Genomic DNA, 24,060 nt, shown 5'->3' with positions numbered 1-24,060 from the left:
CAGATTTTTGCTATCAATCATTTTGTTAGAGTAGGCATCACTGTTTTCAAATGTCTGATTTTGGAACAGAACTCTTCATGTTTCCCATAGAGGTCCATATATTCATTTTATGTTTTTCTCAATGAACAGAAAATAGCTTGTAAGTCCTTCAGTATCAGCATTTTAATGCTTCGCAAAGCGAAGTGCTCTTCATTATAAATATAAAAAGATACAACACAATCAAGATACATTTAACAAATACAGTAGATTTGATTATATTAATAATACTGACCTTTTTATACAAAGTTTTGTCATAAAATAAAATGGCACAACATGTACATCAAATATACATTCTTACACTGGACAGTGCACTGCAAAAAAATGTCCATCTTAACAAGTCATTTAGCCTCATATTAAGTCTTTAAATCTTATTTTTCTCATAACAAATGAAAAATTCTGCCAGTGGAGTGAGTTCGTTTCACTTGTTTCAGAAAATGTTCTCGAAAAAAGTGTCTATCTCGAAACAAGGCAGATCATTCCACTAATATCAGGAAATGATCTTAATTCAAGAAAATCCTTGAAACAAGTTGATTCGTGATGGAATGAAGTGAAATTATTTCACTCCAACTGCAGACTTTTTTTTTTTAAACTTATTTCAAGAAAACGTATTTTAACACTTAATTGTAGTTTAAATGACTTGTTGAGATGGCTACATTTTGCAGTGTGCATATAAAAAATAATCATGAAACTATATTTAATCATCCATTATTTAATCATCAATAATTGCAAAAAAAAAAAAAAAATCAGTCCTCGTCAGTCTGTTTCAGGTCGGACAGGAGCATTTGCACTCTGATATAATGGGGTACTGAACAGGTATCCAGGCGCACTTCAGACCCCCCTTTTTCTGCAGGCACCGCCATCGCAGGATCGTAAAATGGGCCGATTTGGCAGGTTTGCAGACCATCCCTTCAGGGACTGAACAAGACCGCTTATTGTAGCAGCTCCCCACCTTCACGTAGCGCGGCCAGAATCTGCTGCCCAGGTCGTTCCATGCGTAAACAACCGGGCAGAAGGCGTAAGACCACAGCCACAGTTGCAGCCTTCTCCGGAGTTTTTTACTGGGCTTCTGCTTCTTGCCGTGCTGGATCTCAAACTCCATGGCTTTGATCTCTTTGGGCATCGCTCCGGAGGGCTTCTGCCGCAGCTCCGACTCGCTCAGCTCCTCGTTCCCCGCGTATCTGTCCTCCGGCGGGGTGATGGACATGAAGTGCGGGTCGAAGTGGCTGCCCAGCGTGCTCCTGAGCTCCGTCTCGTTCAGGTCCTTCTCCTTAGGGTCCAGGACCGGGTCCGGGTCCTCCTTTAGCTCCACTATGGGCAGAGTGTCGCTGGGAATGGGACGGAGGAGATAATAGTGTTGGCACATGCCCTCCTCTATCCTGAAGCCCAGGGAAAGCACCAGCATAGACATGGCCAAGAAGTAATAAGAGTTATCCATCGCCTCTGTACAGTTCCCGAGTCAGTGAAAGTGAAAATAAACAGGTATAATCCTCCCAAAGAACACGGGACCCCCTGTGTTTCCCTCGGGGTGTCTGGCTGGCTGCGGGGAGGTATCCAAGTCTGAGGCGAGAGCGCGCAGCAGACGCTTCCACCGGGGAGTAACCTCGGTGCGAAACGCTCCCAAAACTTCTCAGCAACTTTCAGACGGCTGCTGGCTGTTCACCAGAGCAGAGAGCGACAGCGGGAGAGAGAAGGAGCGAAGCTGATGCGCAGCCGGAGAGGAATTTCCCTGCGTAACTTCACAGTCCATGACCAGCGTCTCTGGAGAGGGGGGAGCGGGAAACCTCTGGGCTTCTCCTTTACGCGCAAGTCCCAACCTGGACGGGAGGAGAGTTCAGAAGCGGGAATTGAACTCGCAGCTTCTTTTCCCCCCCTGGGCTTTCCCGTGCGCGGCGGTCAGCGGCAGGTCCCGGTGTGACAGCACGGCGCGCTGGCTGCTGGTTCCACTCCACATGTTGTTTCCGTCCCGGCCGGCACGGCGCACTGGCTGCCTCTGGTCCTCCTCCAGCCAAACTGGAGGCGCCGCTGGCTGCACCCAAATATCCACCAGGGCGGTGATGTAATCCCAGCGGTCTCTCTCTCTCTCTCTCTCTCTCTCTCTGCCAAAACGACCGGCCCTCTCTCTTATGAAGGCCCTAAAACTCCCTCCCATCCCGCTCCAACGCAGGCGCGCGTACACACACACACACACACACACACACACACACACACACACACTTCTCAGCTACCCAAAACTCAACATGGTTTGGGTTATTATAAACTAATTATAGACTAAATTCCATCACTTATTATTATTATTGTTATTTTTATTATTTTATTATTATTATTATTGGTAGTAGTAGTAGTAGTAGTAGTAATAGTAGTGCAAGTAGCAGTAGTTGTGGTAGTACTAGTAGTAGTGGTAGGCTAATAGTATCACTAGTAGTAGCAGTAGCAGCAGTAGTAGGCCAGTATTAGTAGTACTAGTAGTAATAGGTTAATAGTAGTTGCAGTATCAGTAGTAGTAGTAGTAGCAGTAGTAGTAATAGGCTAATAGTAGTTGCAGTATCAGTAGTAGTAGTAGTAGTAGTAGTAGTAGTAGTAGTAATAGGTTAATAGTAGTTGCAGTATCAGTAGTAGTAGTAGTAGCAGTAGTAGTAATAGGCTAATAGTAGTTGCAGTATCAGTAGTAGTAGTAGTAGTAGTAGTAGCAGTAGTAGTAATAGGCTAATAGTAGTTGCAGTATCAGTAGTAGTAGTAGTAGTAGTAATAGGTTAATAGTAGTTGCAGTATCAGTAGTAGTAGCAGCAGTAGATATAGTAGTATTACAGTGATGCGTCCAAACATGACACATCACTTGCTGTGAAAGTGCAAACGGCTCTATAATTTTCTTCCCACTTTTTCACAATTGTGTCTCATTGACGGAGCGGCGGCGTGTAAATCAGCGGACAGCTCCGTGTGCAGAGCCGCTGCAGACAGACGCGCTGCCAGAGGCTTTACGAGCCGCCTGGTGCCAGAGCGCTGTTTATTTTATAACTCTCCCCGGCTAGATGCTCTCAACGTGTGTTTAGACTTATCCAACTGCTCCGGGACAGGGCCGCGGCGCAGGAAAGTGCTTCTTTTCATGACCAATATCACCCCTCCTTTTTTTTATTTCCATTGACTTCTGTTGTTTTATGTCATTTCACAATCCAGCATCCACCAACTGCCTAGTTAATTGGAACGCAACTCAATTAGAGCTAATTTGTTTGGGGCATAGCTGTAACAGGGAGGGAAAAAAGGTGACAACTATAACAGCAGACGTACACTGTAAAAAAAAAAAAAAATCCTGAGTCTTAAGTTTCATCTTTTCTCAAAACAAGTGAAAAGAATCTGCCAATCACTTCTCTCAAATTGGGTTGTTTCAGACTTTTCTTGAATAATTTTCTTAATAATAACACTGGAATGATCCGCCTCATTTTGCCATGTTTCATGATACTGACACGATACATTTCCTGAAACTATCTGGAAACAAGTGGAATTATGTCACCATGACTGGCAGAATTTTTCATTTGTTCCGAGAAAAATAAGTTTTTAAAACTGCATATGAGACTAAATGACTTGTTGAGACACTTTTTGCAGTGCAGCAATGAAAAAAAGAAAGAAAAAGTACCTTTATCTGCCTTATTTTGCCTTGTTTCAAGATACTGACAACTGTCTCAAGAAATTTCCTGAAACAGTGGAATTACCTCACCGTGATTGCCTTTTACTCTGAGAAGAAATATGATTTTTAAGCCTGAAATGAGGCTAAATGACTTGTTGAAATGGACACTTTTTGCAGTGTAGCAGCAGAAAAAAAAAAAAAAAAAAGCAAAAGCATCTTTACGGGCATGCGTTAATTCCAGGGGCCAATAAATGAAGGGTGGAAGCAGAGAAAAGTACTTAAAGGGTCACAATTCAATTAGTCAGTGAGGCGGCTTGGACCGGCCGCGCCGCCTCCTGCAGCCAGAAGGCAAAAACCATCGGAATGTTTGCGCATGTTGTAAAGGTTGAGTTATGGGCCAGATAAAAAACAACTCTTGTCTACCGACGCTAACGCTGAAAAAGCCGGGCCAAGATAAAGGGCCGACTGTGCTCGACTCGACCGCACCGAGACAGGGACAAATAAGCTCCTGGATGTCGGGAAACCGGTTCCCGTTCCAGCCGCGCACACGGGAATCCCAGTCCGGCGAGGTTAATTTGCCCGCGTAGAGCCGTAACACGCGGCTGGCTCGGCGCACTGGCGTGACCTGTGACCGGCATGCGGCTCGCACGGCTTTCTTGACTCTGTAAAAGCAATTAGTTACACGTCCGCCTCTCAAGAAAAAACAAGACGCGCTCGATAATAAAAAATCACATCACAGGCCGGGGACTGTGGAGTTTAACGGTTGGTGGTTAAGGAGACTGTCCTGTCATTAAAGGCTCCGGGTTCTCGCTCCACACAGCGACCAGTACTGTGTCCTGCTGAAGTGTCCTTGAGCAAGACACTGAACCCCTAGTCACTAAATTCCTAAAATGTAAAGAATTTACTGCATCATAATTCTTCAGAAACGAATGAATTGAAGCCGGTGTGTTTACGGGGCTGGAGCGCTGAGACTCTGCAGAGGAAGATGGACGGAGAAACTTTCCTCTTAATGTATTTCACATTCAAGGCATTTACCCAGAGTGACCTAGAGGGAGGGCAACAGTATAGAATAAGCTTCAATTCCTAGATCAGCAACCAATGTTAAGGAGTGAAAGGGTCAGAGCCTATAGCACCTTTTTGTGAATGGTTTCTTTTACCCCTGCCCCCCCCCCTCCTTCCCTTCCTCTCTTTCTGCCATTGAAATGGAGTATTGGGGTAATTTTCCGGCCTGGTGATGTGACAGTGTGTGACGGGCGCCGCTAAACTGTCATATCTCTGTGGAGAGGAAGTCAGCGGCAGAGAGGCGATGCTCAGATAAGACTTCCTCTCTCTCTCTCTCTTTGTAAACTCCTTCCTCCTCTCCCTCACTCTCTCTCTCTCTCCCCCTCACTTCCCTATCGGGGTCACAGAGGAGGATTCACGAGGGACTCATGTTCATACCATGACGGGTTTAGGGGCCTTGTAGTCAAACTTTCATGTTGCATGAAAGCCAGGACTGGGCCCTGGGGTGAGAGTGCCAGTCAGCATGATGATGCTGATATCCTGCAGGAAATGTGGCAAATAGGGGCAAACAGTGTCTTGTCTACAGTAATAGAGGCTTTGTAGTTGAATCATAATGCTAGCACCATCATGGAGGTCCGTTAGATCAGTGATTCTCAAATTTTTTCATATCAAGGACCTCTGATTTAGTCCACATCAGAGCCATGGACCCCCATTTGATGAGATTTCGTCTCTCGGAACCAAATCTGAAAATATTTTTATTGTTAGATATGATTTTGTCCAGAATTCCATGACTGTCTGTATTGTAGATAGAGAGATAACAGTGGAACTATGATCAAAACAGCCATTCTTCTACATTCTCTAATTGTGTTAACTTCTTGTAAATGAAATAATGGTGAAGTTTAACAATTCATCAATTTGCTGGGGACCCCCTGGAACCCCCTCAAGGACTCCTGGTGGTCCCCGGACCCAACGTTGAGAACCACTGCGTTAGATTATTGGCTGCACAAATAAAGTGTAAATCTGTAGCAACCAGCTAGAAGCAGAGAGCAGCTGAGTCAGCTTGTTGTGGTGTGGCTGTAGATCCATTCAGTAACGTTCTCAGTAAAAGTGAATAGTGTGATAAGGTGGATTTGTTTCCAAATGTAGGTTACTGTGACACAGTAAACTGTCTTGTCTTTAGCCCTAGTCTCTACTCCAAAACATGAAGAGTTGTAGCTTGAGAAGAGTCAGCTCAGTTAACCTGAACAAACTGTTAGCTAGCTAACTAGCCAGCAAACACACTGATGTTAACGTGAACATGCTAACGCTAGCTGTTACTAGATACTGATTAGCACTAGATAGTGTGCTAATCAGATGTGTTAACAACAAGACAGTGATGGTTAGCTGACCAGCAATCTCTAAACCCATCGTCTATCGGTCTGACGACGATTAGGCTCTGGGGGCAACGGCCAATATTTGGGGGTTTCCGGTGTAGCCAGCAGACATCCGGGCCAAGACTTCCTCTTCCTTGTGCCGGTCATTGTTTACAGTCCGATTAGCAACTTGAGACGCAACACACAAACATCGATACTTTTTGTAGGTGTTTTAGGTCCGGACGACATTTCGGCTAATCTCTATAAACAGATATCTGCATATGAGACGTCGTCTCTCAACTCCGACTCCATTCTCGCGTCTCAAGTTGCTAATCGGACTGTAAACAATGACCGGTGCACGGAAGAGGAAGTCTTGGCCCGGATGTCCGCTGGCTACACCGGAAACCCCCAAATATTGGCCGTCGCCCCCAGAGTCTAATCGTCGTCAGACCGATAGACGATGGGTTCAGAGATTGGCTGACCAGATACTATGGTTAGCTGGCTGACAAGCTGACATTATCTACACACTAAATCAGTCAGATGGATCAGTGATGAAATGATCAGTTCAGTCAGAAACAGACAGAAATTAACCATGTCAACCTCTAATATGGCCGCCAGAAGGTGTGATATGTCACCTGAAAGCCCTCTAGGCCTACTGTAGCCTACATCACACTCACCATTCTATGTTAATCTAGTCATATCAAGACTTATGAAGTGCTTTTAAAATGTTTGTCACAAAGTGTTTTATAGAGAACAAAGAAGAGATTGTAAAACCATAGGTTAAAAGGAAGAAGCGATAGAATAAGTATCACAAACATCACAAACCCAAAGGAACAGATCCAGGTCTCGGTGTGGATGTGTGGATTTGAGATTGCTGCAACATCAGGGAAAACAGGAGGGATGGAGGAGGGAAGAGAACTTCTAAACTGTATATGGTTTTTATAATTGACCACATGCTGTTCTGGTAATTATCGGTCAGGAGATTTGTAATAGGTCTGTCACTGGTGGTCAGTAGACACGCTGTATGTAGTTTCTACTGCGGATCCACCGCTGCACTTTGGCTTTGTTCCCCAAGAGGAATTGTTTGGAAAAATCGAGTTATGTTCTTCTTTCAGCCGCTGAAAGTGACGGCGAACAGTCTGGCACTTGAGTTTTGGGTTATAATATAATAATTTGACTCAAATGTATAATATAAGAGGGAATTATCTGCAGTACTAATGTGGGACAGATGCAGGATAAATACATAAAGGGGGATCTCTACCATCACCCAGCCCCCTAACCCATTAGCACAAAATTAGTTTAGTTTATTGCACATAATAAGAAGAAAAAACAGAAAAGTGTAACACAAAAAAACAAAAAGAAAAACAACATTATGCAACATAACAGTGAAGGGAGACAGAATAGAATACACAGAGATTTAGAGTCAACAACTAAAAAAACCCCGAAAAGATGTGCAGGAGGAGCCAAAAAAAAAAAAAAAAAAAACCCATAGGGGGCTTATGAAGTGGAACTCCTACTGTGAAGCAACCACAATAAAGACAATCAAAACTAATAACAGTGCCGATCAATACATAAAGGGACAAAAGAAAAAAAGGTAACACTTTACAATAAGGGTCACTAAGTTACGGGTTAGTTAATGCTTAATAAGGGTTAGTTAAGGGTTAGTTAAGCATTAACTAACCCTTAATTAACAGTTAACTAATGTGTAATTTACTAATAGTGTTCATGTTAACTAAGGTATTAATTTATACATTATTTAATAGTCATCTTTATAAAATATTAAATAATGTATAAATTAATACCTTAGTTAACATGAACACCATTAGTAAATGAATACCAGACACATTAGTTAACTATTAATTAAGGGTTAGTTAATTCTTATTAAGCATTAACTAACCCTTAATTAATGTACCCTTATTGTAAAGTGTTACCGGAAAAAAAACACATACGAAACTAAAAAAATAGGTGCTAAATGCTGAATATTTAAAGAAAACTGAGTATTTATAAGATATATAAGACAAATACTTGCAAGAAGTGGTGAGTGTTTACAGATAATGATATGATAAAATCTGGATCCACAGTGTTTTGCTGCTGGACTGGACAGCAAAACACACTGAAGCAGCCAGATCGTCACTGGCTTTTCATTTCAGGGTAAAAAAACATGACGTCATGTAGAAGTCGAGCTATCACATTCACTTATCATCAAAAGCCTCGTACGGCCATTACCGTTTTCCATAGATTCCAATTTGCTCCTTGAGAGAGCGAGAGCGTGTTTTTCCCTATTCTTTCCACTACAGACGGAGATCCACATGTTTTGAATCACATTTTCCTTTGATTTTCCAGAAACACGACTGCGATACGGACGAGCGAAGTGGATCACTGGGTTTCCAGCCTTTGAGGGGAGTGTATTCCTCTAGTGTGTGTGTGTGTGTGTGTGTGTGTGTGTGTGTGTGTGTGTGTGTGTGTGTGTGTGTGTGTGTGTGTGTGTGTGTGTGTGTGTGTGTGTGTGTGTAAATGTATTTGTGCGTGCCGTCTGATGTTAAAATACTAAGTTAAGCTTAATCTTAATAGTAAATCAAAGGGCCTCCCAGGATGAAGGACAAACAGACTGGCTGCTTCTTTCGTGACCCGGCCAGATAAAAAAAAAAAAAAAAAAAAAAAAGTAATTTGTTTGTTTTTTATGTAATTCCCCACAAGCAAAACCTTTGATGATGAGACAACCGGGCAATTTGGACGGTCCATTTGGGTGCGAGGGCTTCAAGGTGGCAAACAGGGGTCAGCAACACACACACACACACACACACACACACACACACACACACACACACAACTGGCATTTTGTCTAGTTCAGATTCCTTCGCTCTTCTCTCTTCTAGTCCAAACTCTTGCCCTCCTGACCAACGCAAGAATTATCATATCAAAGAAGCCAAAGAATACATTATTTTAAATTCCTCTCTCTCTCTCCCTCTCTCTCTCTCTCTCTCTCTCACAAGACAAGACTCACTGAAATACAGATGTCCAACCTTGTGTTTTTTTCCTACTGTGCTGTAAAAAAAAAAGGCATCTAAGAGCTTATTTCAACTTCAACAAGATCAATCTACGATCTGAAAGGGTGGCAAACCTGATGACATCACACCGGCGAGGGAAATGTCCAAAGCGCTTTCAGCAGGTTTAACAGGCTCGCTTCGCAGAAAACAAAGCACACAAATAACAGATAAAGACAAGAGATCATCAAACAAAGAATAAAAACAAGTACATCACATACACTAAAAAACAGGGCCAAGAGCCTGTGTGTGTGTGTGTGTGTGTGTGTGTGTGTGTGTGTTTGTGCTAGCCTGCCCACACATATGAGTCAGTGGGTATCAGCACTAAACAACATGAGGGCAACGCTCAAGAGGAGTGAGTGAATGATAGACTGCAGGGGAGTGGACAAATGGAAAGGAATGGCTGGTAAAATCGGAGTTAAAGCTGCACTACACAAGATTTTTATGCAAAAATAAACCCGTCTGGTCCTCATTCATCGACTATGTCAAGAGCTTGTCCTTTGTTCTTTAGCTGCTACCCTAACCTTTGATATCCACCTTTTTTTCCACTCATTTTTATTTTAATGCACATATAATTGTAATTTATTTATTTCCAGATATTTTTCTCTTCAATCATTTATGCCATTTTTATTTTATCTTATTCGATTTGCTCACTTGTAATCTATTTTCTGAATAATGGTTTGAATTTATTTATTTATGAATGTACGGTCTTTTAGGGTTATTTTTTGTTTATTTGTTTTTAGTTTTCTTTACCCTTACTGTGTTCTCGGACTGGGAGGAGGGAGGAAGACCGGGAGGGGGTTGGGGGTTGGGGGTTGTCTGTCTTATTCATGTTTTCATATCATAAAGATGTTACTGTTGTTCATGCCGACTGTATTGTAAAAAATTTGAAAATACAAATAAAGTGTTAAAAAAACCCAAAAACATAAACCCGCCTTATTAACCGAAATGACAGTGTGGCTGCAACAGAGCAGAGCGTCCCGTCCCACCTGAGATGCTACACTGCAAAAAAAACTCCATCTTAACGAGTCATCTAGTCTCATATTAAGCCTTCAAAACGCAATAACCGATTTTCCAACCACTAGAGGGCGACAGAAACCGCAACACATCTGTAAATAACACACAGCAAAGCCACTGCACTACGGAGGCCTACGAAGCACAAACCTAGCAAAGCATCGTGCATAAAGGCTAATAGCTAGCTAACCGTACCTAAGGAGAAGTCTCACCGGTTACCAGTCTCACTGTGACAGATCTTTCTCCTGCTGAAGGCCACATGTCCCACAATGACAAGTAAAGAGGCAGGTAGCAAGTTTACTGGTCTAACAAGTTTACTAGTATAACAGGTTTACTAATTTAACAAGTTTACTGGTTTAACAAGTTTACCAGTATAACAGGTTTACTAGTTTAACAAGTTTACTAGTTTAACAAGTTTACTCGTTTTTACTGGTTTAACAGGTTTACTAGTTTAACAAGTTTACTAGTTTAACAAGTTTACTATTTTTTACTGGTTTAACAGGTTTACTAGTTTAACAAGTTTACTAGTTTAACAAGTTTACTATTTTTTACTGGTTTAACAGGTTTACTAGTTTAACAAGTTTACTCTTTTTTACTGGTCTAACAGGTTTACTAGTTTAACAAGTTTACTATTTTTTACTGGTTTAACAGGTTTACTAGTTTAACAAGTTTACTAGTTTAACAAGTTTACTATTTTTTACTGGTCTAACAGGTTTACTAGTTTAACAGGTTTACTAGTTTAACAAGTTTACTAGTCTAACAAGTTTGCTAGTTCAAGAAGTTTACTAGTCTAACAAGTTTACTAGTATAACAGGTTTACTAGTTTATCAAGTTTACTGGTTTAACAAGTTTACTCGCTCGCTTTAGCGATTCTAATAATAATAATACATTACATTTATATAGCGCTTTTTTCAGTGCTTAAAGACGCTTTACAGACACAGAATAAAAACAATTTTAATAGAGATATATATAAAAGATAAAAATAGAAGCGAAAAAGAAAGGAAATATAAAAAAAATGTGAGTCGTGAGACAAGAGGGGAGGGGTAGAAGGTTAGAGGTCAAAAGCTAGAGTGAAAAGGTGGGTTTTGATGGCTTTTTTGAAAGATGACAGAGTGTTGGCTTTTCGGATGTGGCTGGGGAGGGCGTTCCAGAGGGAGGGGGCAGCTGCAGCGAAGGCCCTGTCGCCCCAGGTCCAGTGCTTTGTCCTGATGGTTTGGAGTAGGTTAGCATCTGCGGACCTGAGGCGACGGGTAGGTGTGGTGGTGGAGGAGGTCGGAGAGGTAGGGGGGGGCCAGGTTGTTGATGGCTTTGAAGGTGGTGAGTAATATTTTGAAGTGAATCCTGTATTTGATCGGGAGCCAGTGGAGGTCATGGAGGATAGGGGTGATGTGGTCAGTGCGGCGGGTGGAGGTGAGCATGCGGGCAGCAGAGTTTTGGACGTATTGGAGTTTATTGATGATATTGTTTGATGAACCATATAAGATGCTGTTGCAGTAATCGAGCCTGGATGTTATGAATGCATGTATCAGTGTTTCAGCAGTGGAGAAGGATAGGGAGGGTCGGAGACGGGCGATGTTCCTTAGGTGGTTCTTCTGTTTTTGCAATCTGGTTTACATGAGGGAGGAATGAGAGGGTGGGGTCGAAGATGATTCCAAGGTTGCGGACGTGAGTGGAGGGGGAGTGAGAAATCCTGGGTGGAGCCGGTGATGGAGTTTGGGCCGATGATGAGGATTTCAGACATGTTGCAGTTGAGTTTAAGAAAGCTCTTTTGCATCCATGTTTTGACGTCTGTGAGGCAGGTGGTGAGGGTGGAATGAGTGGCTGCAGAAATGGTCTTGGTGGAGAGGTAGAGCTGAGTGTCGTCTGCGTAGCAATGAAACCGGAGGCCATGTTGGCGGAGGATCTGTCCAAGTGGTAGGATGTAGAGGATGAAAAGCAGGGGACCAAGTACTGAGCCCTGGGGGACACCATGAGTGACGAGGGCAGTGGTGGATTTGCAGTTGTTGATGGAGATGAATTGATGTCTGTCGGAGAGATATGATTTAAGCCAGGAGAGGGCAGTGCCGGTTATGCCAAGGGAGTACTGGAGGCGAGTGATGAGGATGGAGTGGTTGATGGTGTCAAAGGCGGCGCTGAGGTGAAGGAAGATGAGGATGGAGAGGGAACCAGAGTCGGCAGAGAGGAGAATGTCATTGGTGACCTTTAATAGAGCAGTTTCAGTGCTGTGTCTTGAGCGGAAACTGGATTGAAAAGGTTCATAGAGGTTATTGGAGTCCAGGTGTGATTTTAATTGGGAGGCAACAGCACGCTCTAAGATTTTTGAGAGAAAGGGGAGGTTGGAGATGGGCCGGTAGTTGTTGAGGGTGTCAGGGTTGAGTCCAGGTTTTTTTAGTAAGGGGGTGACAGCAGCGAGTTTGAGGACAGGGGGGACGAGGCCAGTGGACAAAGAAGAGTTCATAACTTTAGTGATCAAAGGAGAGAGTGAGGGGAGACAGGCCTTGACTAGGGTGGAGGGGATGGGGTCCAGGACGCAGGTTGAGGTCTTCATGCCAGTGACTATGGAGGATAGGTCCGATGCAGTGATTTCAGTGAAGGATGTGAATGGGTGATTGGAAAGTGGAGGGGAGATGGGTTCCGGATCAAAGACGGTGGAGGCGGAGGCGGTGGCCAGTTGGCTGTGTATTGTGCCAATTTTAGTTTGGAAGAGTGATAGAAATGAATCACATTTACTGACGGTGAAGGAGTTGGAGCTGGTGTCCATAGGTTTCAGGGGTATGCTTATGGTAGAAAAAAGTGTCTTTGGGTTATTGCTGCCAGATTGTATGACGGAGGAGTAGTGAGAGGAGCGTGTACTGTTGAGGGCGTCTTTGTATTGCTGTTGGTGCAGTTTGTAGGCATCTGAATGGACAGTGAGACCGGTTCTATTGGCGAGCCGTTCAAGCTGGCGGCCCTTTGATTTGAGGTGATGGAGATGGTCAGTTTACCAGGGGGCGGAGTGAGTGAAAGAGACAGACTTGGTTTTTATCGGAGCGAGCTGATTGAGACAGGAGGAGAGAGCGTCGTTGTAGGTGTTGACCAGGTCAGTGGGGGAAACATTCTGGATGAGGGCAGAGTCAGGGATGGTGTCAGCCAATAGGGAGGAGAGAGAGGAGGGGTGGATGGACTTGAGATTCCGGAAGGTTATGGTTTGGTGATGGTGATTCTGCCGTTACGAGAGTTTTTTTCAGGAGTGGGAGGGGGAGAGCGCCGCTTTTAAACAGCGAGGGAGGAGACAAGCTAGTTTTAAAAAGATGAAAAGTTATGGAGCGGGAGGAGCTTCGTTCAGGAGGGGAATCTGACAACAAGCTTTAGAAAAGAGGAGAAAACAGCAACACAGCTGCTGCTGTGTGGATATTGGTTTATATCATTATTTCTCAATGAAATCTCCACATAGCACACATTAGGTTCGGGATTGGTTAGAAGGTCTGATGTCGCTTATTGCAGCTTTAAAGCCGCTCATCAGCCGGACTGAATGAGCGGCTCTGCCCTGACAGAGCGGAGCGTTCTCACTGACGGGCTCCTTGTGTCCGGGCCAAGTCCTCCAGCGCTGAGGGCCGGGAGGCAGCGATCCTGTGGCTTGGACCGTCGCTCCGAAATGCTCTGAGCGCTCCGGCGGGAAAACTCCCTGCCAGCGCTGGTGTGAGATTCCAGTCGGTTCACACCCTCCCACACGGCGTCCTGCGACCGCTGAGCTGCGCCGGCCGGGCCAGCGCTCGTCAGACCGGACCACATGCCTCTAATGCCTTCAGTCTGAGCGCTGCTGGAGCGGGACGGGCAGTTATGTTGTTGTATTATTTTGTGTGCCTCCTTGAGGGCACTCTTTTACTCACTGTATGAGTTCACTGCAAAAAAATCTCCATCTTAACAAGTCATTTAGTCTAATACTGAGTCCTAAAATTTTTATTTTCTTAAAACAAGTGAAGAAAACTGCCAATGCGGTGAGATGATTTCACTTGTTTCCAATGCAAATCAATTTGTTTGAATAATTTAGTAGAATCAAGAATAATTTTCTTGACAGCAGTGCAGTGATCTGCCTTATTCTGACTGGTTTCAACAGACTGACACTAATTTCTAGAAAACGAAGTGAAGCTGCATTGGAAACAAGTGGAGTTATCTCTCCTCACTGCAGAATGTTTCTCTTGGTTTCAGAAAAATACAGTTGAAGGCTGAATATGAGACTAAACTAAACTAAACTAAACTAAACTAAGGCTACTTGCAGGGCGGGAAACTATTTTGTCCACTTGCCAGTCCAACCCAAACTGAACAAGCCACTTTTGCCATTTTACCAGCCGACTAGACATTCAGGAGAGAATAGGATGTCCAGAACATGGTTGATTTCCTGCCAAAGTGTCTTAAGACAAGCAGACTTTTCCTGAATTCGCCTTGTGGATGGTGGATGATGGTTGATGGTACTTGGTGATTTACCACCTTAAGGGGCAACACAGCAAATAACTGCAAAGTTATTTTATCTTGTATCCAGACTTATCAAGCTTATTTTAAGATTTGTTTTTTTGTGAAATCATCTTACTGCACTGGCAGATAATTTTACCTTTTTTTTTCCAGGAGAATGTAACTTGTTTCAGGACATTTACTTGGTAAAAGTGAAATTGTCTTGGAGAAAGTTTCTTGTTCCCAGATTTTCTTCATTGTTTTATGATGATTTCTTGAAAGAAGAAGTCATATTGGCATGAATCAAGTGAAATTTACTGAAACCAGCAGATTATCTGCCAGTGCAGTGAGAGAATTTGACTAAAAATATCATGAAATAAGCTGATAGGTCTGGAGACAAGAGAAAACTAGAAGGGCACTTGGAGAGTAATCCTTACTGTAATCCTGCTAACAGACAAACAAACAAATCGCACCGAAAACATAACCTCCTTGGCGGAGGTAATGAACAATTTTCATCAAGTGATTTTGTGAGCACAGCTCTCAAAATGCCATGGCAGGACACAGCAACCTTCTGGATGGTTTGTGCGTGGTTGACATTGCAACGTCTGGCCTGCTGTTAAACATGAAGTCAGATGCATCAACACTAGTCACTGGACAACTTATAATTTTTTGTAGTGTAAAAACTGTACAAACTGCTAAAGAAATGAATGTTGGTCTGTATTGTTGCATTCAGAAGACACTCTGTTCAGTGAGACCGATGATGTTTCTTTGCATGTGTCTCGCATTTCAACACAACAGGTTGGCATGACGAATTCCTGCCTGCAATTGGCAATCAAAACCCGATTTGTCACTCTCAGTCTCATTACCTCCGCCAAGGAGGTTATGTATTCGGTGCCGTTTGTTTGTTTGTTTATTTGTCTGTTTGTCAGCAGGATTACGGAAAAACTACTGGCCCGATTTTCATGAAACTTTGTGGAAGGGTGTAGCATGGGCCAAGGAAGAACCCATTAAATGTTGGAGACTGGACTATTGGCCTTGGCGGAGGTCTGCGCTCTCCGAGTGCCCTTCTAGTTTCCAGTGTAATCTTTGCGTGTTCAGGGTGTGAGAGAGCTTCAGTCATGGGTGTATAAAGATAATCCATGTTCCTGAGGTCTGATTCGCAGGTCATGCTTCTTGTATGGAAAAAGCAGGCGTGAGAAGAACAGGTAAACATACACACTACAAAAAAAGTCAGTTTTAACAAGTCATTTAGTCTCATATTCAGCCTTCAGATCTTATTTTTCTCAACAAGAGAAACATCCTGCAGTGAGGAGAGATAACTCCACTTGTTTCCAATGCAGCTTCACTTGTTTCAGGAGTTTTCTAGAAATGAAACCAGTCAGTCTGTTGAAAGCAGTCAGAATAAGGCAGATCACTGCACTGCTGTCAGGAAAATGACTCTTGATTCTACTGAATTCTTCAAACAAGTTGATTTGCACTGGAAACAAGTGAAATTATCAAACCTCATTGGCAGATTTATTCACTTGTTTTAAGAAATTTGTATTTTAGGACACGATAACAGACTAAATGACTTATTAAGATGGAGATTTTTTTGCAGTGCATCCACCATCTTCCCCAAGTCAAAGCAAACTTTAAGCTTTAGAAAGATTAGTGTGCTGAGGCTTTCAGTTTGCTGTAATTTTGATACTGATTTATGCTGTTGTATCAGAAGTACTTATCTGAAGATGCCAAGTCTAATTATGCGCTTCATTGTATCCTTGAATGACCCCATGTTACGCTGTGTTCATGCTCTGCTTTTTTCTTTTGAGGAGTTCTGTTTTTAATAACGAAAATAACTTTACAGTCCTTTCCTCTGCATCTTAATTTCTCACATCTCACATTACATTTCCATCCATCTGCCTCCTGGTTCTGTCACTCCATCCCTCCTCTGAGAATGTTCCCAGAGCCGCCTGGGGTGCGCTCACGATGCGGTTGCCATGGTAACCGGTTGTCATGCCTTCAGATGGATGCTGACACACGGAAGGCTCTCGAAGCACTTTGCTTTTGTTCACCCACATGCAGAGAGAGAGAGAGAGAGAGAGAGAGAGAGAGAGAGAGCGAGAGAGAGAGAATAAACTGACAACAGATATCACCCAGCATCAACAGAGGATTTTCTGCCTTGAAAATTGCTTTGTTTTGAAGAGACTGGGGCAATGTTGCTCTAGTTGCTCTAGTGGACAGACTCACATCCAGTGGGGAACACAGTAGATGTGAGCTTCCAACTTGAAAATATCATTCTCATCTGCCTTCAGGTGGTAAAATACGACTTGGGGACTCGGGGTTTGGTGATGGACGTCACCAACAAGGAAAACAGCCTGTAGTTAAGTGTAGGGAATGATATTCTGATTTCAAATAAAACAAACAAAACTAGAAGGGCACTCGGAGAGCGCAGACCTCCGCCAAGGTTTGTGCTATTACTGCTTGTTCGTGAGTCGGATCCGGATCCGCTCCAAAATTTAATGGGTTCTTCCTTGGCCCATGCTACACCCTTCCACGAAGTTTCATGAAAATCGGGCCAGTAGTTTTTCCGTAATCCTGCTGACGGACAAACAGACAAACAAACAAACGGCACCGAAAACATAACCTCCTTGGCGGAGGTAATGAACAATTTTCATCAAGTGATTTTGTGAGCACAGCTCTCAAAATGCCATGGCAGGAACACAGCAACCTTCTGGATGTTTTGTGCGTGGTTGACATTGCAACGTCTGGCCTGCTGTTAAACATGAAGTCAGATGAATCAACACTAAGTGCTTGTGTGTCAAGAGAGGTGAGAATAATTACCAGGAGCAGCCAAGCTCTACAGAAAACCTTAATCATGGCGTTTTGACAGTTTCAAATGAGTTTGAATGCGTGAAATGCATGAAAGTGCAAATTATCACACAGACGACCCTCCTGCTCTGTCTGCTGCTTCCAGGTTTGTTTCATTTTCCTATTTGCAAGAGACAGGTGGGTGGAGCTGGGACGGCTCATCAGTGCCAAAGGGGTCATGAGGTACAACAAGTGTGTTAGTGCTTTCTAGCTGCTCGGGTGGAGGGGTGGGTGGGTTTTTCTGCATGACTGGAGTGAGTGAAACTAGGTTGACTTTAAAAACTCCACCTGTTAAAGCCAAAGTGCTCAGTGTTGTGATGCTGCAAAAAAATGTCCATCTTAACATGTTCAAGAAAATGACACTTGATTCTACTAAATTCTTCAAACAAGTTGATTTGCATTGGAAACGTGAAAGTGAAATGATCTAATCCCATTCTTTTTCACTTGTTTTAAGAAAATTATGACTTTAGGACTCAATAACACAGTGATTATAAACCTTTTTCACATCAAGGACCCTAATCTGAGAATATTTTTTATTGTCAGATATGATTTTGTCCAGAATCCCATGACTGTCTGTATTGTAGGTAGAGAGATAACAGAGAAACTATGATCAGAACAGTCATTCTTCTACATTCTCTAATTGTGTTAACTTCTTGTAAATCAAATAATGCCGAAGTTTAACAATTCATCAATTTGCTGGGGACCCCCTGGAACCCACTCAAGGACCCCTGGTGGTCCCCGGACCCCACGTTGAGAACCACTGCAATAACAGACTAAATGACTTAAGATGGAGATTTTTTGCAGTGCAGAACTAAGAGAATCACGGAACAAAATCTTGAATTAATGCGTTGACTCAGCCAGTTAGAAAAATGGTTAGAAAATCAGCAGCTACTCACTCCTGCAGGCTCTGGGGACTCTGCACCGCCTAAAAAATACGTTTTGCAAAAAGCGTTGCACACAAATGAACGAACCAAAGAACAAATGAACGAATGAACCCAGCTCTTTTATAGCCCCCCTCCTGCACATTTAAAAAGACCATCAGCATCTCTCTCTCCCTCTCTCTCTCTCTCTTTCCTCCACTTGCCCGGTTGTATTTCGTTGCCGTCTGGTTTCACATTTCAGTTTTGTTCCATTTCTGTTAACTCAATACTTAAGTTAATACTTAATTCAAAATAAACCTGGCTGTCCCTTAATCCTCGTGCGCCTCCCTTGTGTCATGCCTTAGGCTTTAAAAATCAACTGTGAAATATAACCTTGATATATTACGTATTTTGACATATTTGCGGTTTCATGTTTCATTGGTTCAAATAATCTAATAATTCAGAATCAGGCAGTATCCCATAATTCACTGCTGTTTCTCTGGCGCTCCTCCACCTCGGACCGAGCCGCCTGAGCCAGGATCCACTCTCATGTTACTACATTGCTTCTGATTAGCTGGAGCCGACTGCAGGCTTGACGCTAGTGTTACATTACTTCTGATTGGCAGAGCTTGACTCGCATACCCAAAATGCCACAGATATGGCAGGAACAGGCCACATTAGACTGAGGCTGCAGGAACAAGGAAGTAGTGATGAAAACTGGCCCCGGGCTGCGCTGTAGGAACAAACAGCATCTGTTTCTTACATAGATCAGCAGCTAGAACCTGAGGAACTCAGCAGGCTCATGAAACCGGAGACGCGTCTGAAACAGGAACAGGTAGTCCGAGTCTCAGCGAAGCTCCTGGAGAGAAGTGAACAGTATCGTGGAAACTGATACGAGCCTGAATATAAACTCATATCAAACTACCAGCAGCATTACAAACAACAAATAGTAAAGAGTGTAACTGTGCATTAAAGGAATAGTTCACCCAGAAATGAAAATTCTGTCATCATCTTCTCCCCCTCATGCCAAATGAAACACAGGTGAAATGTGTTAGTCCATATAACACACAGGGAGGCTGCAGCACAACTTGGTAGCAGCCTTCTCCAAAACAACTGAAGTCAATGGGGACCTGTTCTTTAGAGCTCCAAAACAAAAACAGCCAAACAATCACATTGTGAATAGAAAGACCTATACACCATTATTTGTTGCAAATCAATCAGCTGTAGTTCAGATTTGCACTAAATGATGGTGTAAATATACTGTAGGTCTTTTTGGAACTGTGAAGAACTGGTCCCCACTGACTTCAGTTGTTTTGGAGAAGGCTGCTATGGAGTTGTGCTGCAGCCTCCCTGTGTCTTATATGGACAAACTTCACCTGTGTTTCAACTGGCATGAGGGGGGAGGAGATGATGACAGAAGTTTCAGTTTTGGGTGAACTATTCCTTTAAGACTGTAAGCAACATGATCAACAAGTCAGCAGAAGTCCATTCCTCTCCTACAGAGCAGAGCGACCAGGGAAACTCAACAAGCTGGTCATCAACAGCCAATCAGATTTCCACACTTCCTTGTTTCCCTACAGTTAATTGTGATTTTTTGTGAAAAATTAAGAAGTTGATTGCAGCTGTTCAAAGCTTCCCAGTTCACTACAACTTTTATTTTGAAAGACGACAGGAATAATCGTCTCGGACACAACGCTTGGAGAAAAGGTTGCGTCCATTGTTTGGGTCTGAAGTCATTAAAGAGAAACTAAACCCCAAACCCAGATCTGTGTAAAGCCTGACATCTAATGGTAAAAAGCTATTGAAATTGCCATCTGCTATTGGCTGATCTTTGGCGCCAGGTGATGTCACCTTCTATAGAGTACAACAGGTGATGACATCATCTGGCACCTGGCAGATTTGGGATTTTTTTGGGGAGTTTACTTTTGAATAATGCTACCTAATTATCGCTTGCTAGCTTTGTTACCTAATCAACACATCATAACGTTATCAAAGGCAATAACAAAGCAACAAAAACTATATGATTTGACTATTAAAAAAAGTGTTGTAGCTGCAAACCCTAATACATCCCAACCCGGTCTCACGGCAGTTTGTGAAATAGTCACAAAATTTAATCTATTGGTTCATGTACATGGACACGATTTTTCCATTTTTTTCGTGACACTCGGCACCTCTTTCAAACTAATGTATTTCAATTGGAAGTATCTTACGTGCCTGCAACACGTTTTTTTTTCTGTCAGTCGGGACTCAGGAAGTAGTGTGACATTGAAATAAAACGGTGGCCAGTCAGGGAGTTGTGGTTGGGGTGGAGGATGGGCGTATACGTTTGCCTTTGATGCCATTAACCGGGGTTTGATTCCCAGCATGTTCAAAGTACATTTCAACCGTGAGCCACATTTAAATTTTTAACGAACGTTTTTCTTATTTAATCATGACCAAACCATTTCTCTAACCTTAACCAAGTTGTTTTAGTTGCCTAACCATAACCGTAACACAAGTAGTTTTATTTGCCAAAACTTATGTTTTCAAATTCGTGGTGGAGGAACGTAATTCAGGTCGTGGTGGAGGCACGTTTTTTAAGTCGTGTTCATTTCACGGAAAAAATTGAAAAATCGTGTCCATGTACACGAATCAATAGATTACATTTTCGGGACTATTTCACAAACTGCCATGAGACTGTGTTGTACATCCATGTGCAAACTGCTGTGCAGATGTAATTTGAGCCTCTGGCCCCGCCCACTATCAGTCAGAATACAGCGACACATCAAACAAGTTGAACAGCCACCATCTTTGTATAAAGGACAGAAGTAAAGGTTTAGTGCACGACATCCACATGGGACAATGTTTATTTCAGTTGTTAAAATACATCCATTCATGTGACTTCAGAGGTTGCAGAAAGCCAGCATGACACACAGGAGCCTGTGATGCAGTCCATAAAAAAAACATCGTCCTTTACTGCAAATAAATTAAGTCAAGAGTGGCATCTGGGAAACTCTACTTCATAATGCCGTTCAGGATAACTGACCATGACGGAAATGCAAAAATATACAGATAGGAGGTTTTCTCAGTTTTTGGCTGTTTGTATGTGCACATGGTAACATGATGCTGGAGGCTGATGGGATCATCATCTGTCCAGCAACAACATAAGAAGTAAGGCTGGTATGAGTGGAAACGTGGAGACAGGCAATTAAATAAATAGGACAACAGGTTATTCAGAATTTGAAGTGTCATTCCATCATGAGACGTCCACCATCTGAAAAACTGACAAAAAAAAACTTCTGACATGAAAGTAAAGCAAGTTATGAGCCATCTGAAGACCTCCGCTTAAAAAATAGTTCATTTTTTTGTGCTTTTGGAAACACTGACTGAAATTTCAGGTAGAAAATTTCTTCCAAAATGGATATGTATTTTTTTTTTTTTTTTGGAGTAAAACCCTTCATTACATAAACAGATTACACTACATCCCATCAGTGAGGACACACATTAAGACTAAATCCACTCCTCAGTTTACAGTCGTTGCAGAAGTCCAACTTCTAACTGCATGCTGCACTTTTGCTCCTTCTTTGAGAGGAATTGCTTGGAAAAAAAGTTGCTCAACAAATTAAAATGATTGGTCGGGTAACTAGTTGATTAAAAGACACTACACACACACTTAAAAATAAAGGTGTGAACTATAACCGAAAATGGTTCTTCAGAGTGACGCCATAGAAGAACCATTTCTGGATCCACAAAGAACTTTTCAAGAACCACATACCAAGAACCATATATGGTTCTTTGGGATGTTAAAAGTTTCTTAATTCTTAGTTATTGGATGGAGGGTGATAATAATAACAAATCCCCTCCATAGTATATACTGTACAATCGTAAATGAGGCTGAACAAGGGCAGATAAACAAAAAGACAATGCAGGAGTCTAAGCAAAGGAGAGCTGAAATGGTTCTTTAAAGCAGTGGTTCTCAACGTGGGGTCCAGGGACCACCAGGGGTCCTTGAGGGGGTTCCAGGGGGTCCCCAGCAAATTGATGAATTGTTAAACTTCACCATTATTTCATTTACAAGAAGTGAACACAATTAGAGAATGCAGAAGAATAACTGTTTTGATCATAGTTTCTCTGTTATCTCTCTACCTACAATACAGACAGTCATGGAATTCTGGACAAAATCATATCTGACAATAAAAATATTCTCAGATTTGGGTCCGAGACACTCATCAAGTGGGGGTCCGTCGCTCTAATGTGGACTAAATTAGGGGTCCTTGATATGAAAAAGGTTGAGAATCACTGCTTTAAAGAACCTTGGTTCTTTATGGAACCAGAAATGGTTCTTCTATGGCATCTCACCAAAGAACCATTTTCGCCACCTTTATTTTTCTGTGTGTAAAGTTTTGTATTGCAATAAACCAAAATGTAATTCCACTCTGTCTGCAGTGTTAAAGCAGGATAGTTTCAGACTGAACGCATGCTGGTGGACTTCTACAACGGCTGCCGCTGTTATGGGGAAAATATGATTAGTGCATTTGGTTGTGAGGAGTGTAGTTGTAAAATTTAATGCCTCTGAAGATCAAAATAAGTAAGTATCTGTACTACACATTCAAATAAGAACAAAATTGTTTTGAATCTTAGCTTGCAAATTAACACTTATGTCTGACCTTTAACACTTCCTACGTTTCAGGACAATAAACAGACCATTTTACAGTCATTAACAATAAAAGCTGCCACAATTAATGCCCGATTGCATCAAATAGTCAATTAGCTTTTATTCCATAATTGCTAACTACGTGCAAACATTAAAACTGCACCGTTAAAATACTGTGCATACATTTTAAGAGTTTGTGCATGTTCAAATCGCTCTCAGACTTACCGATAGGGGTTGTGTTTTCTGTATAATACAAATGAAACAGAAAATCATTGCAGTTTTTGTTGCATGTGGTAAAAAAAAAAAAAAAAAAAAAAGCAAAAACACAATCAATCGCCAGCCTTTGAGGGAATACCGTTCCAACACTACAGTAATCGAATGTTTGTTAGAGACACAAGAAATAAAACACAAAAAGCTGATGTTCCTGATAAGCATAAACCTTCAAAGTTAAGATAACGCAACAGCACAACACAAAACACTGCCGGATCTGACCGCACTGTAAGTCCATGGGGCAAAGTGCAGACTGTTTTTAGCCAAACTGTATCCTGACCCCCCCCTCCCCCTCCCCCGACCTAAAACCCCCCCGACCCCTGACCCTTGACATCGTCATGCTGAACTAGGTGGAGGCACAAGCTGGACACAAAGCTTTAGTCCAAAACTCACGGGTACAAACTAGTTCATGCCGACAAAATACATCTCTGTTTGACTTCAGTACAAGACTATTCATGGACATTCCAGGTAAAATAGCACATCTTTAAATCAGAGAATAAAAAAATACTTCCATAAAAAGCTGGGAGAATATCGCAGTTCAGAAACAAATGCCATTCTTCACAATGAAAGTTTGGGATTTGTCTTTTTCTTTTTAAGGTTACTAGTGGTCTGTGTTTTTGGGGACAGGGTGGGGGTGGGTGGGGGGGTATGGGGGATTTTTTTTTTTTTTTTTTTTTCAAACGTGCCACATGTTTATTGGACCACATTGAGACCCAATCGGAGCAGCTCAAAATAACATTGATAAAGTCAAAGCAGGACAGGAGGCAATAATCACAGGAGACCACAAAGAAACAGACTGAACTGTACATTCACTTCAAGTGGAGGGAAATCCATGCTCTGACACCGGGGGCACGAAAAGGACTAGTGTTCTGTAGGAAACATCGCTGTTCGCTTTCCAGCAATTCAAGAGTTTAATATAATATCTGTGATTGAACTAAAAAACAAAACAAAA

At 42.4% G+C, this 24,060-nt stretch overlaps 1 protein-coding gene across 1 annotated transcript; it reads right to left on the bottom strand.

The window, feature by feature from the left end:
- Positions 1-692: 692 nt before the first annotated feature.
- Positions 693-2,091, bottom strand: nog3 (noggin 3). Its single transcript, XM_071513981.1, has one exon. It carries the CDS (start codon positions 1,472-1,474, stop codon positions 803-805), a length of 672 nt encoding a protein of 223 aa, XP_071370082.1. The 5' UTR covers positions 1,475-2,091; the 3' UTR covers positions 693-802.
- Positions 2,092-24,060: the final 21,969 nt, after the last annotated feature.

The sequence above is a fragment of the Centroberyx affinis genome, unplaced genomic scaffold, assembly GCF_046629955.1.
Source record: "Centroberyx affinis isolate AG114_WGS23_722 - 3 ecotype Tasmania unplaced genomic scaffold, CSIRO-AGI_Caff_v1 ptg007799l_1, whole genome shotgun sequence".
NCBI lineage: Eukaryota > Metazoa > Chordata > Actinopteri > Beryciformes > Berycidae > Centroberyx > Centroberyx affinis.
The sequence above is the reverse complement of the archived record's forward strand: the minus strand, read 5'-3'. Positions and strand labels throughout refer to the sequence as shown.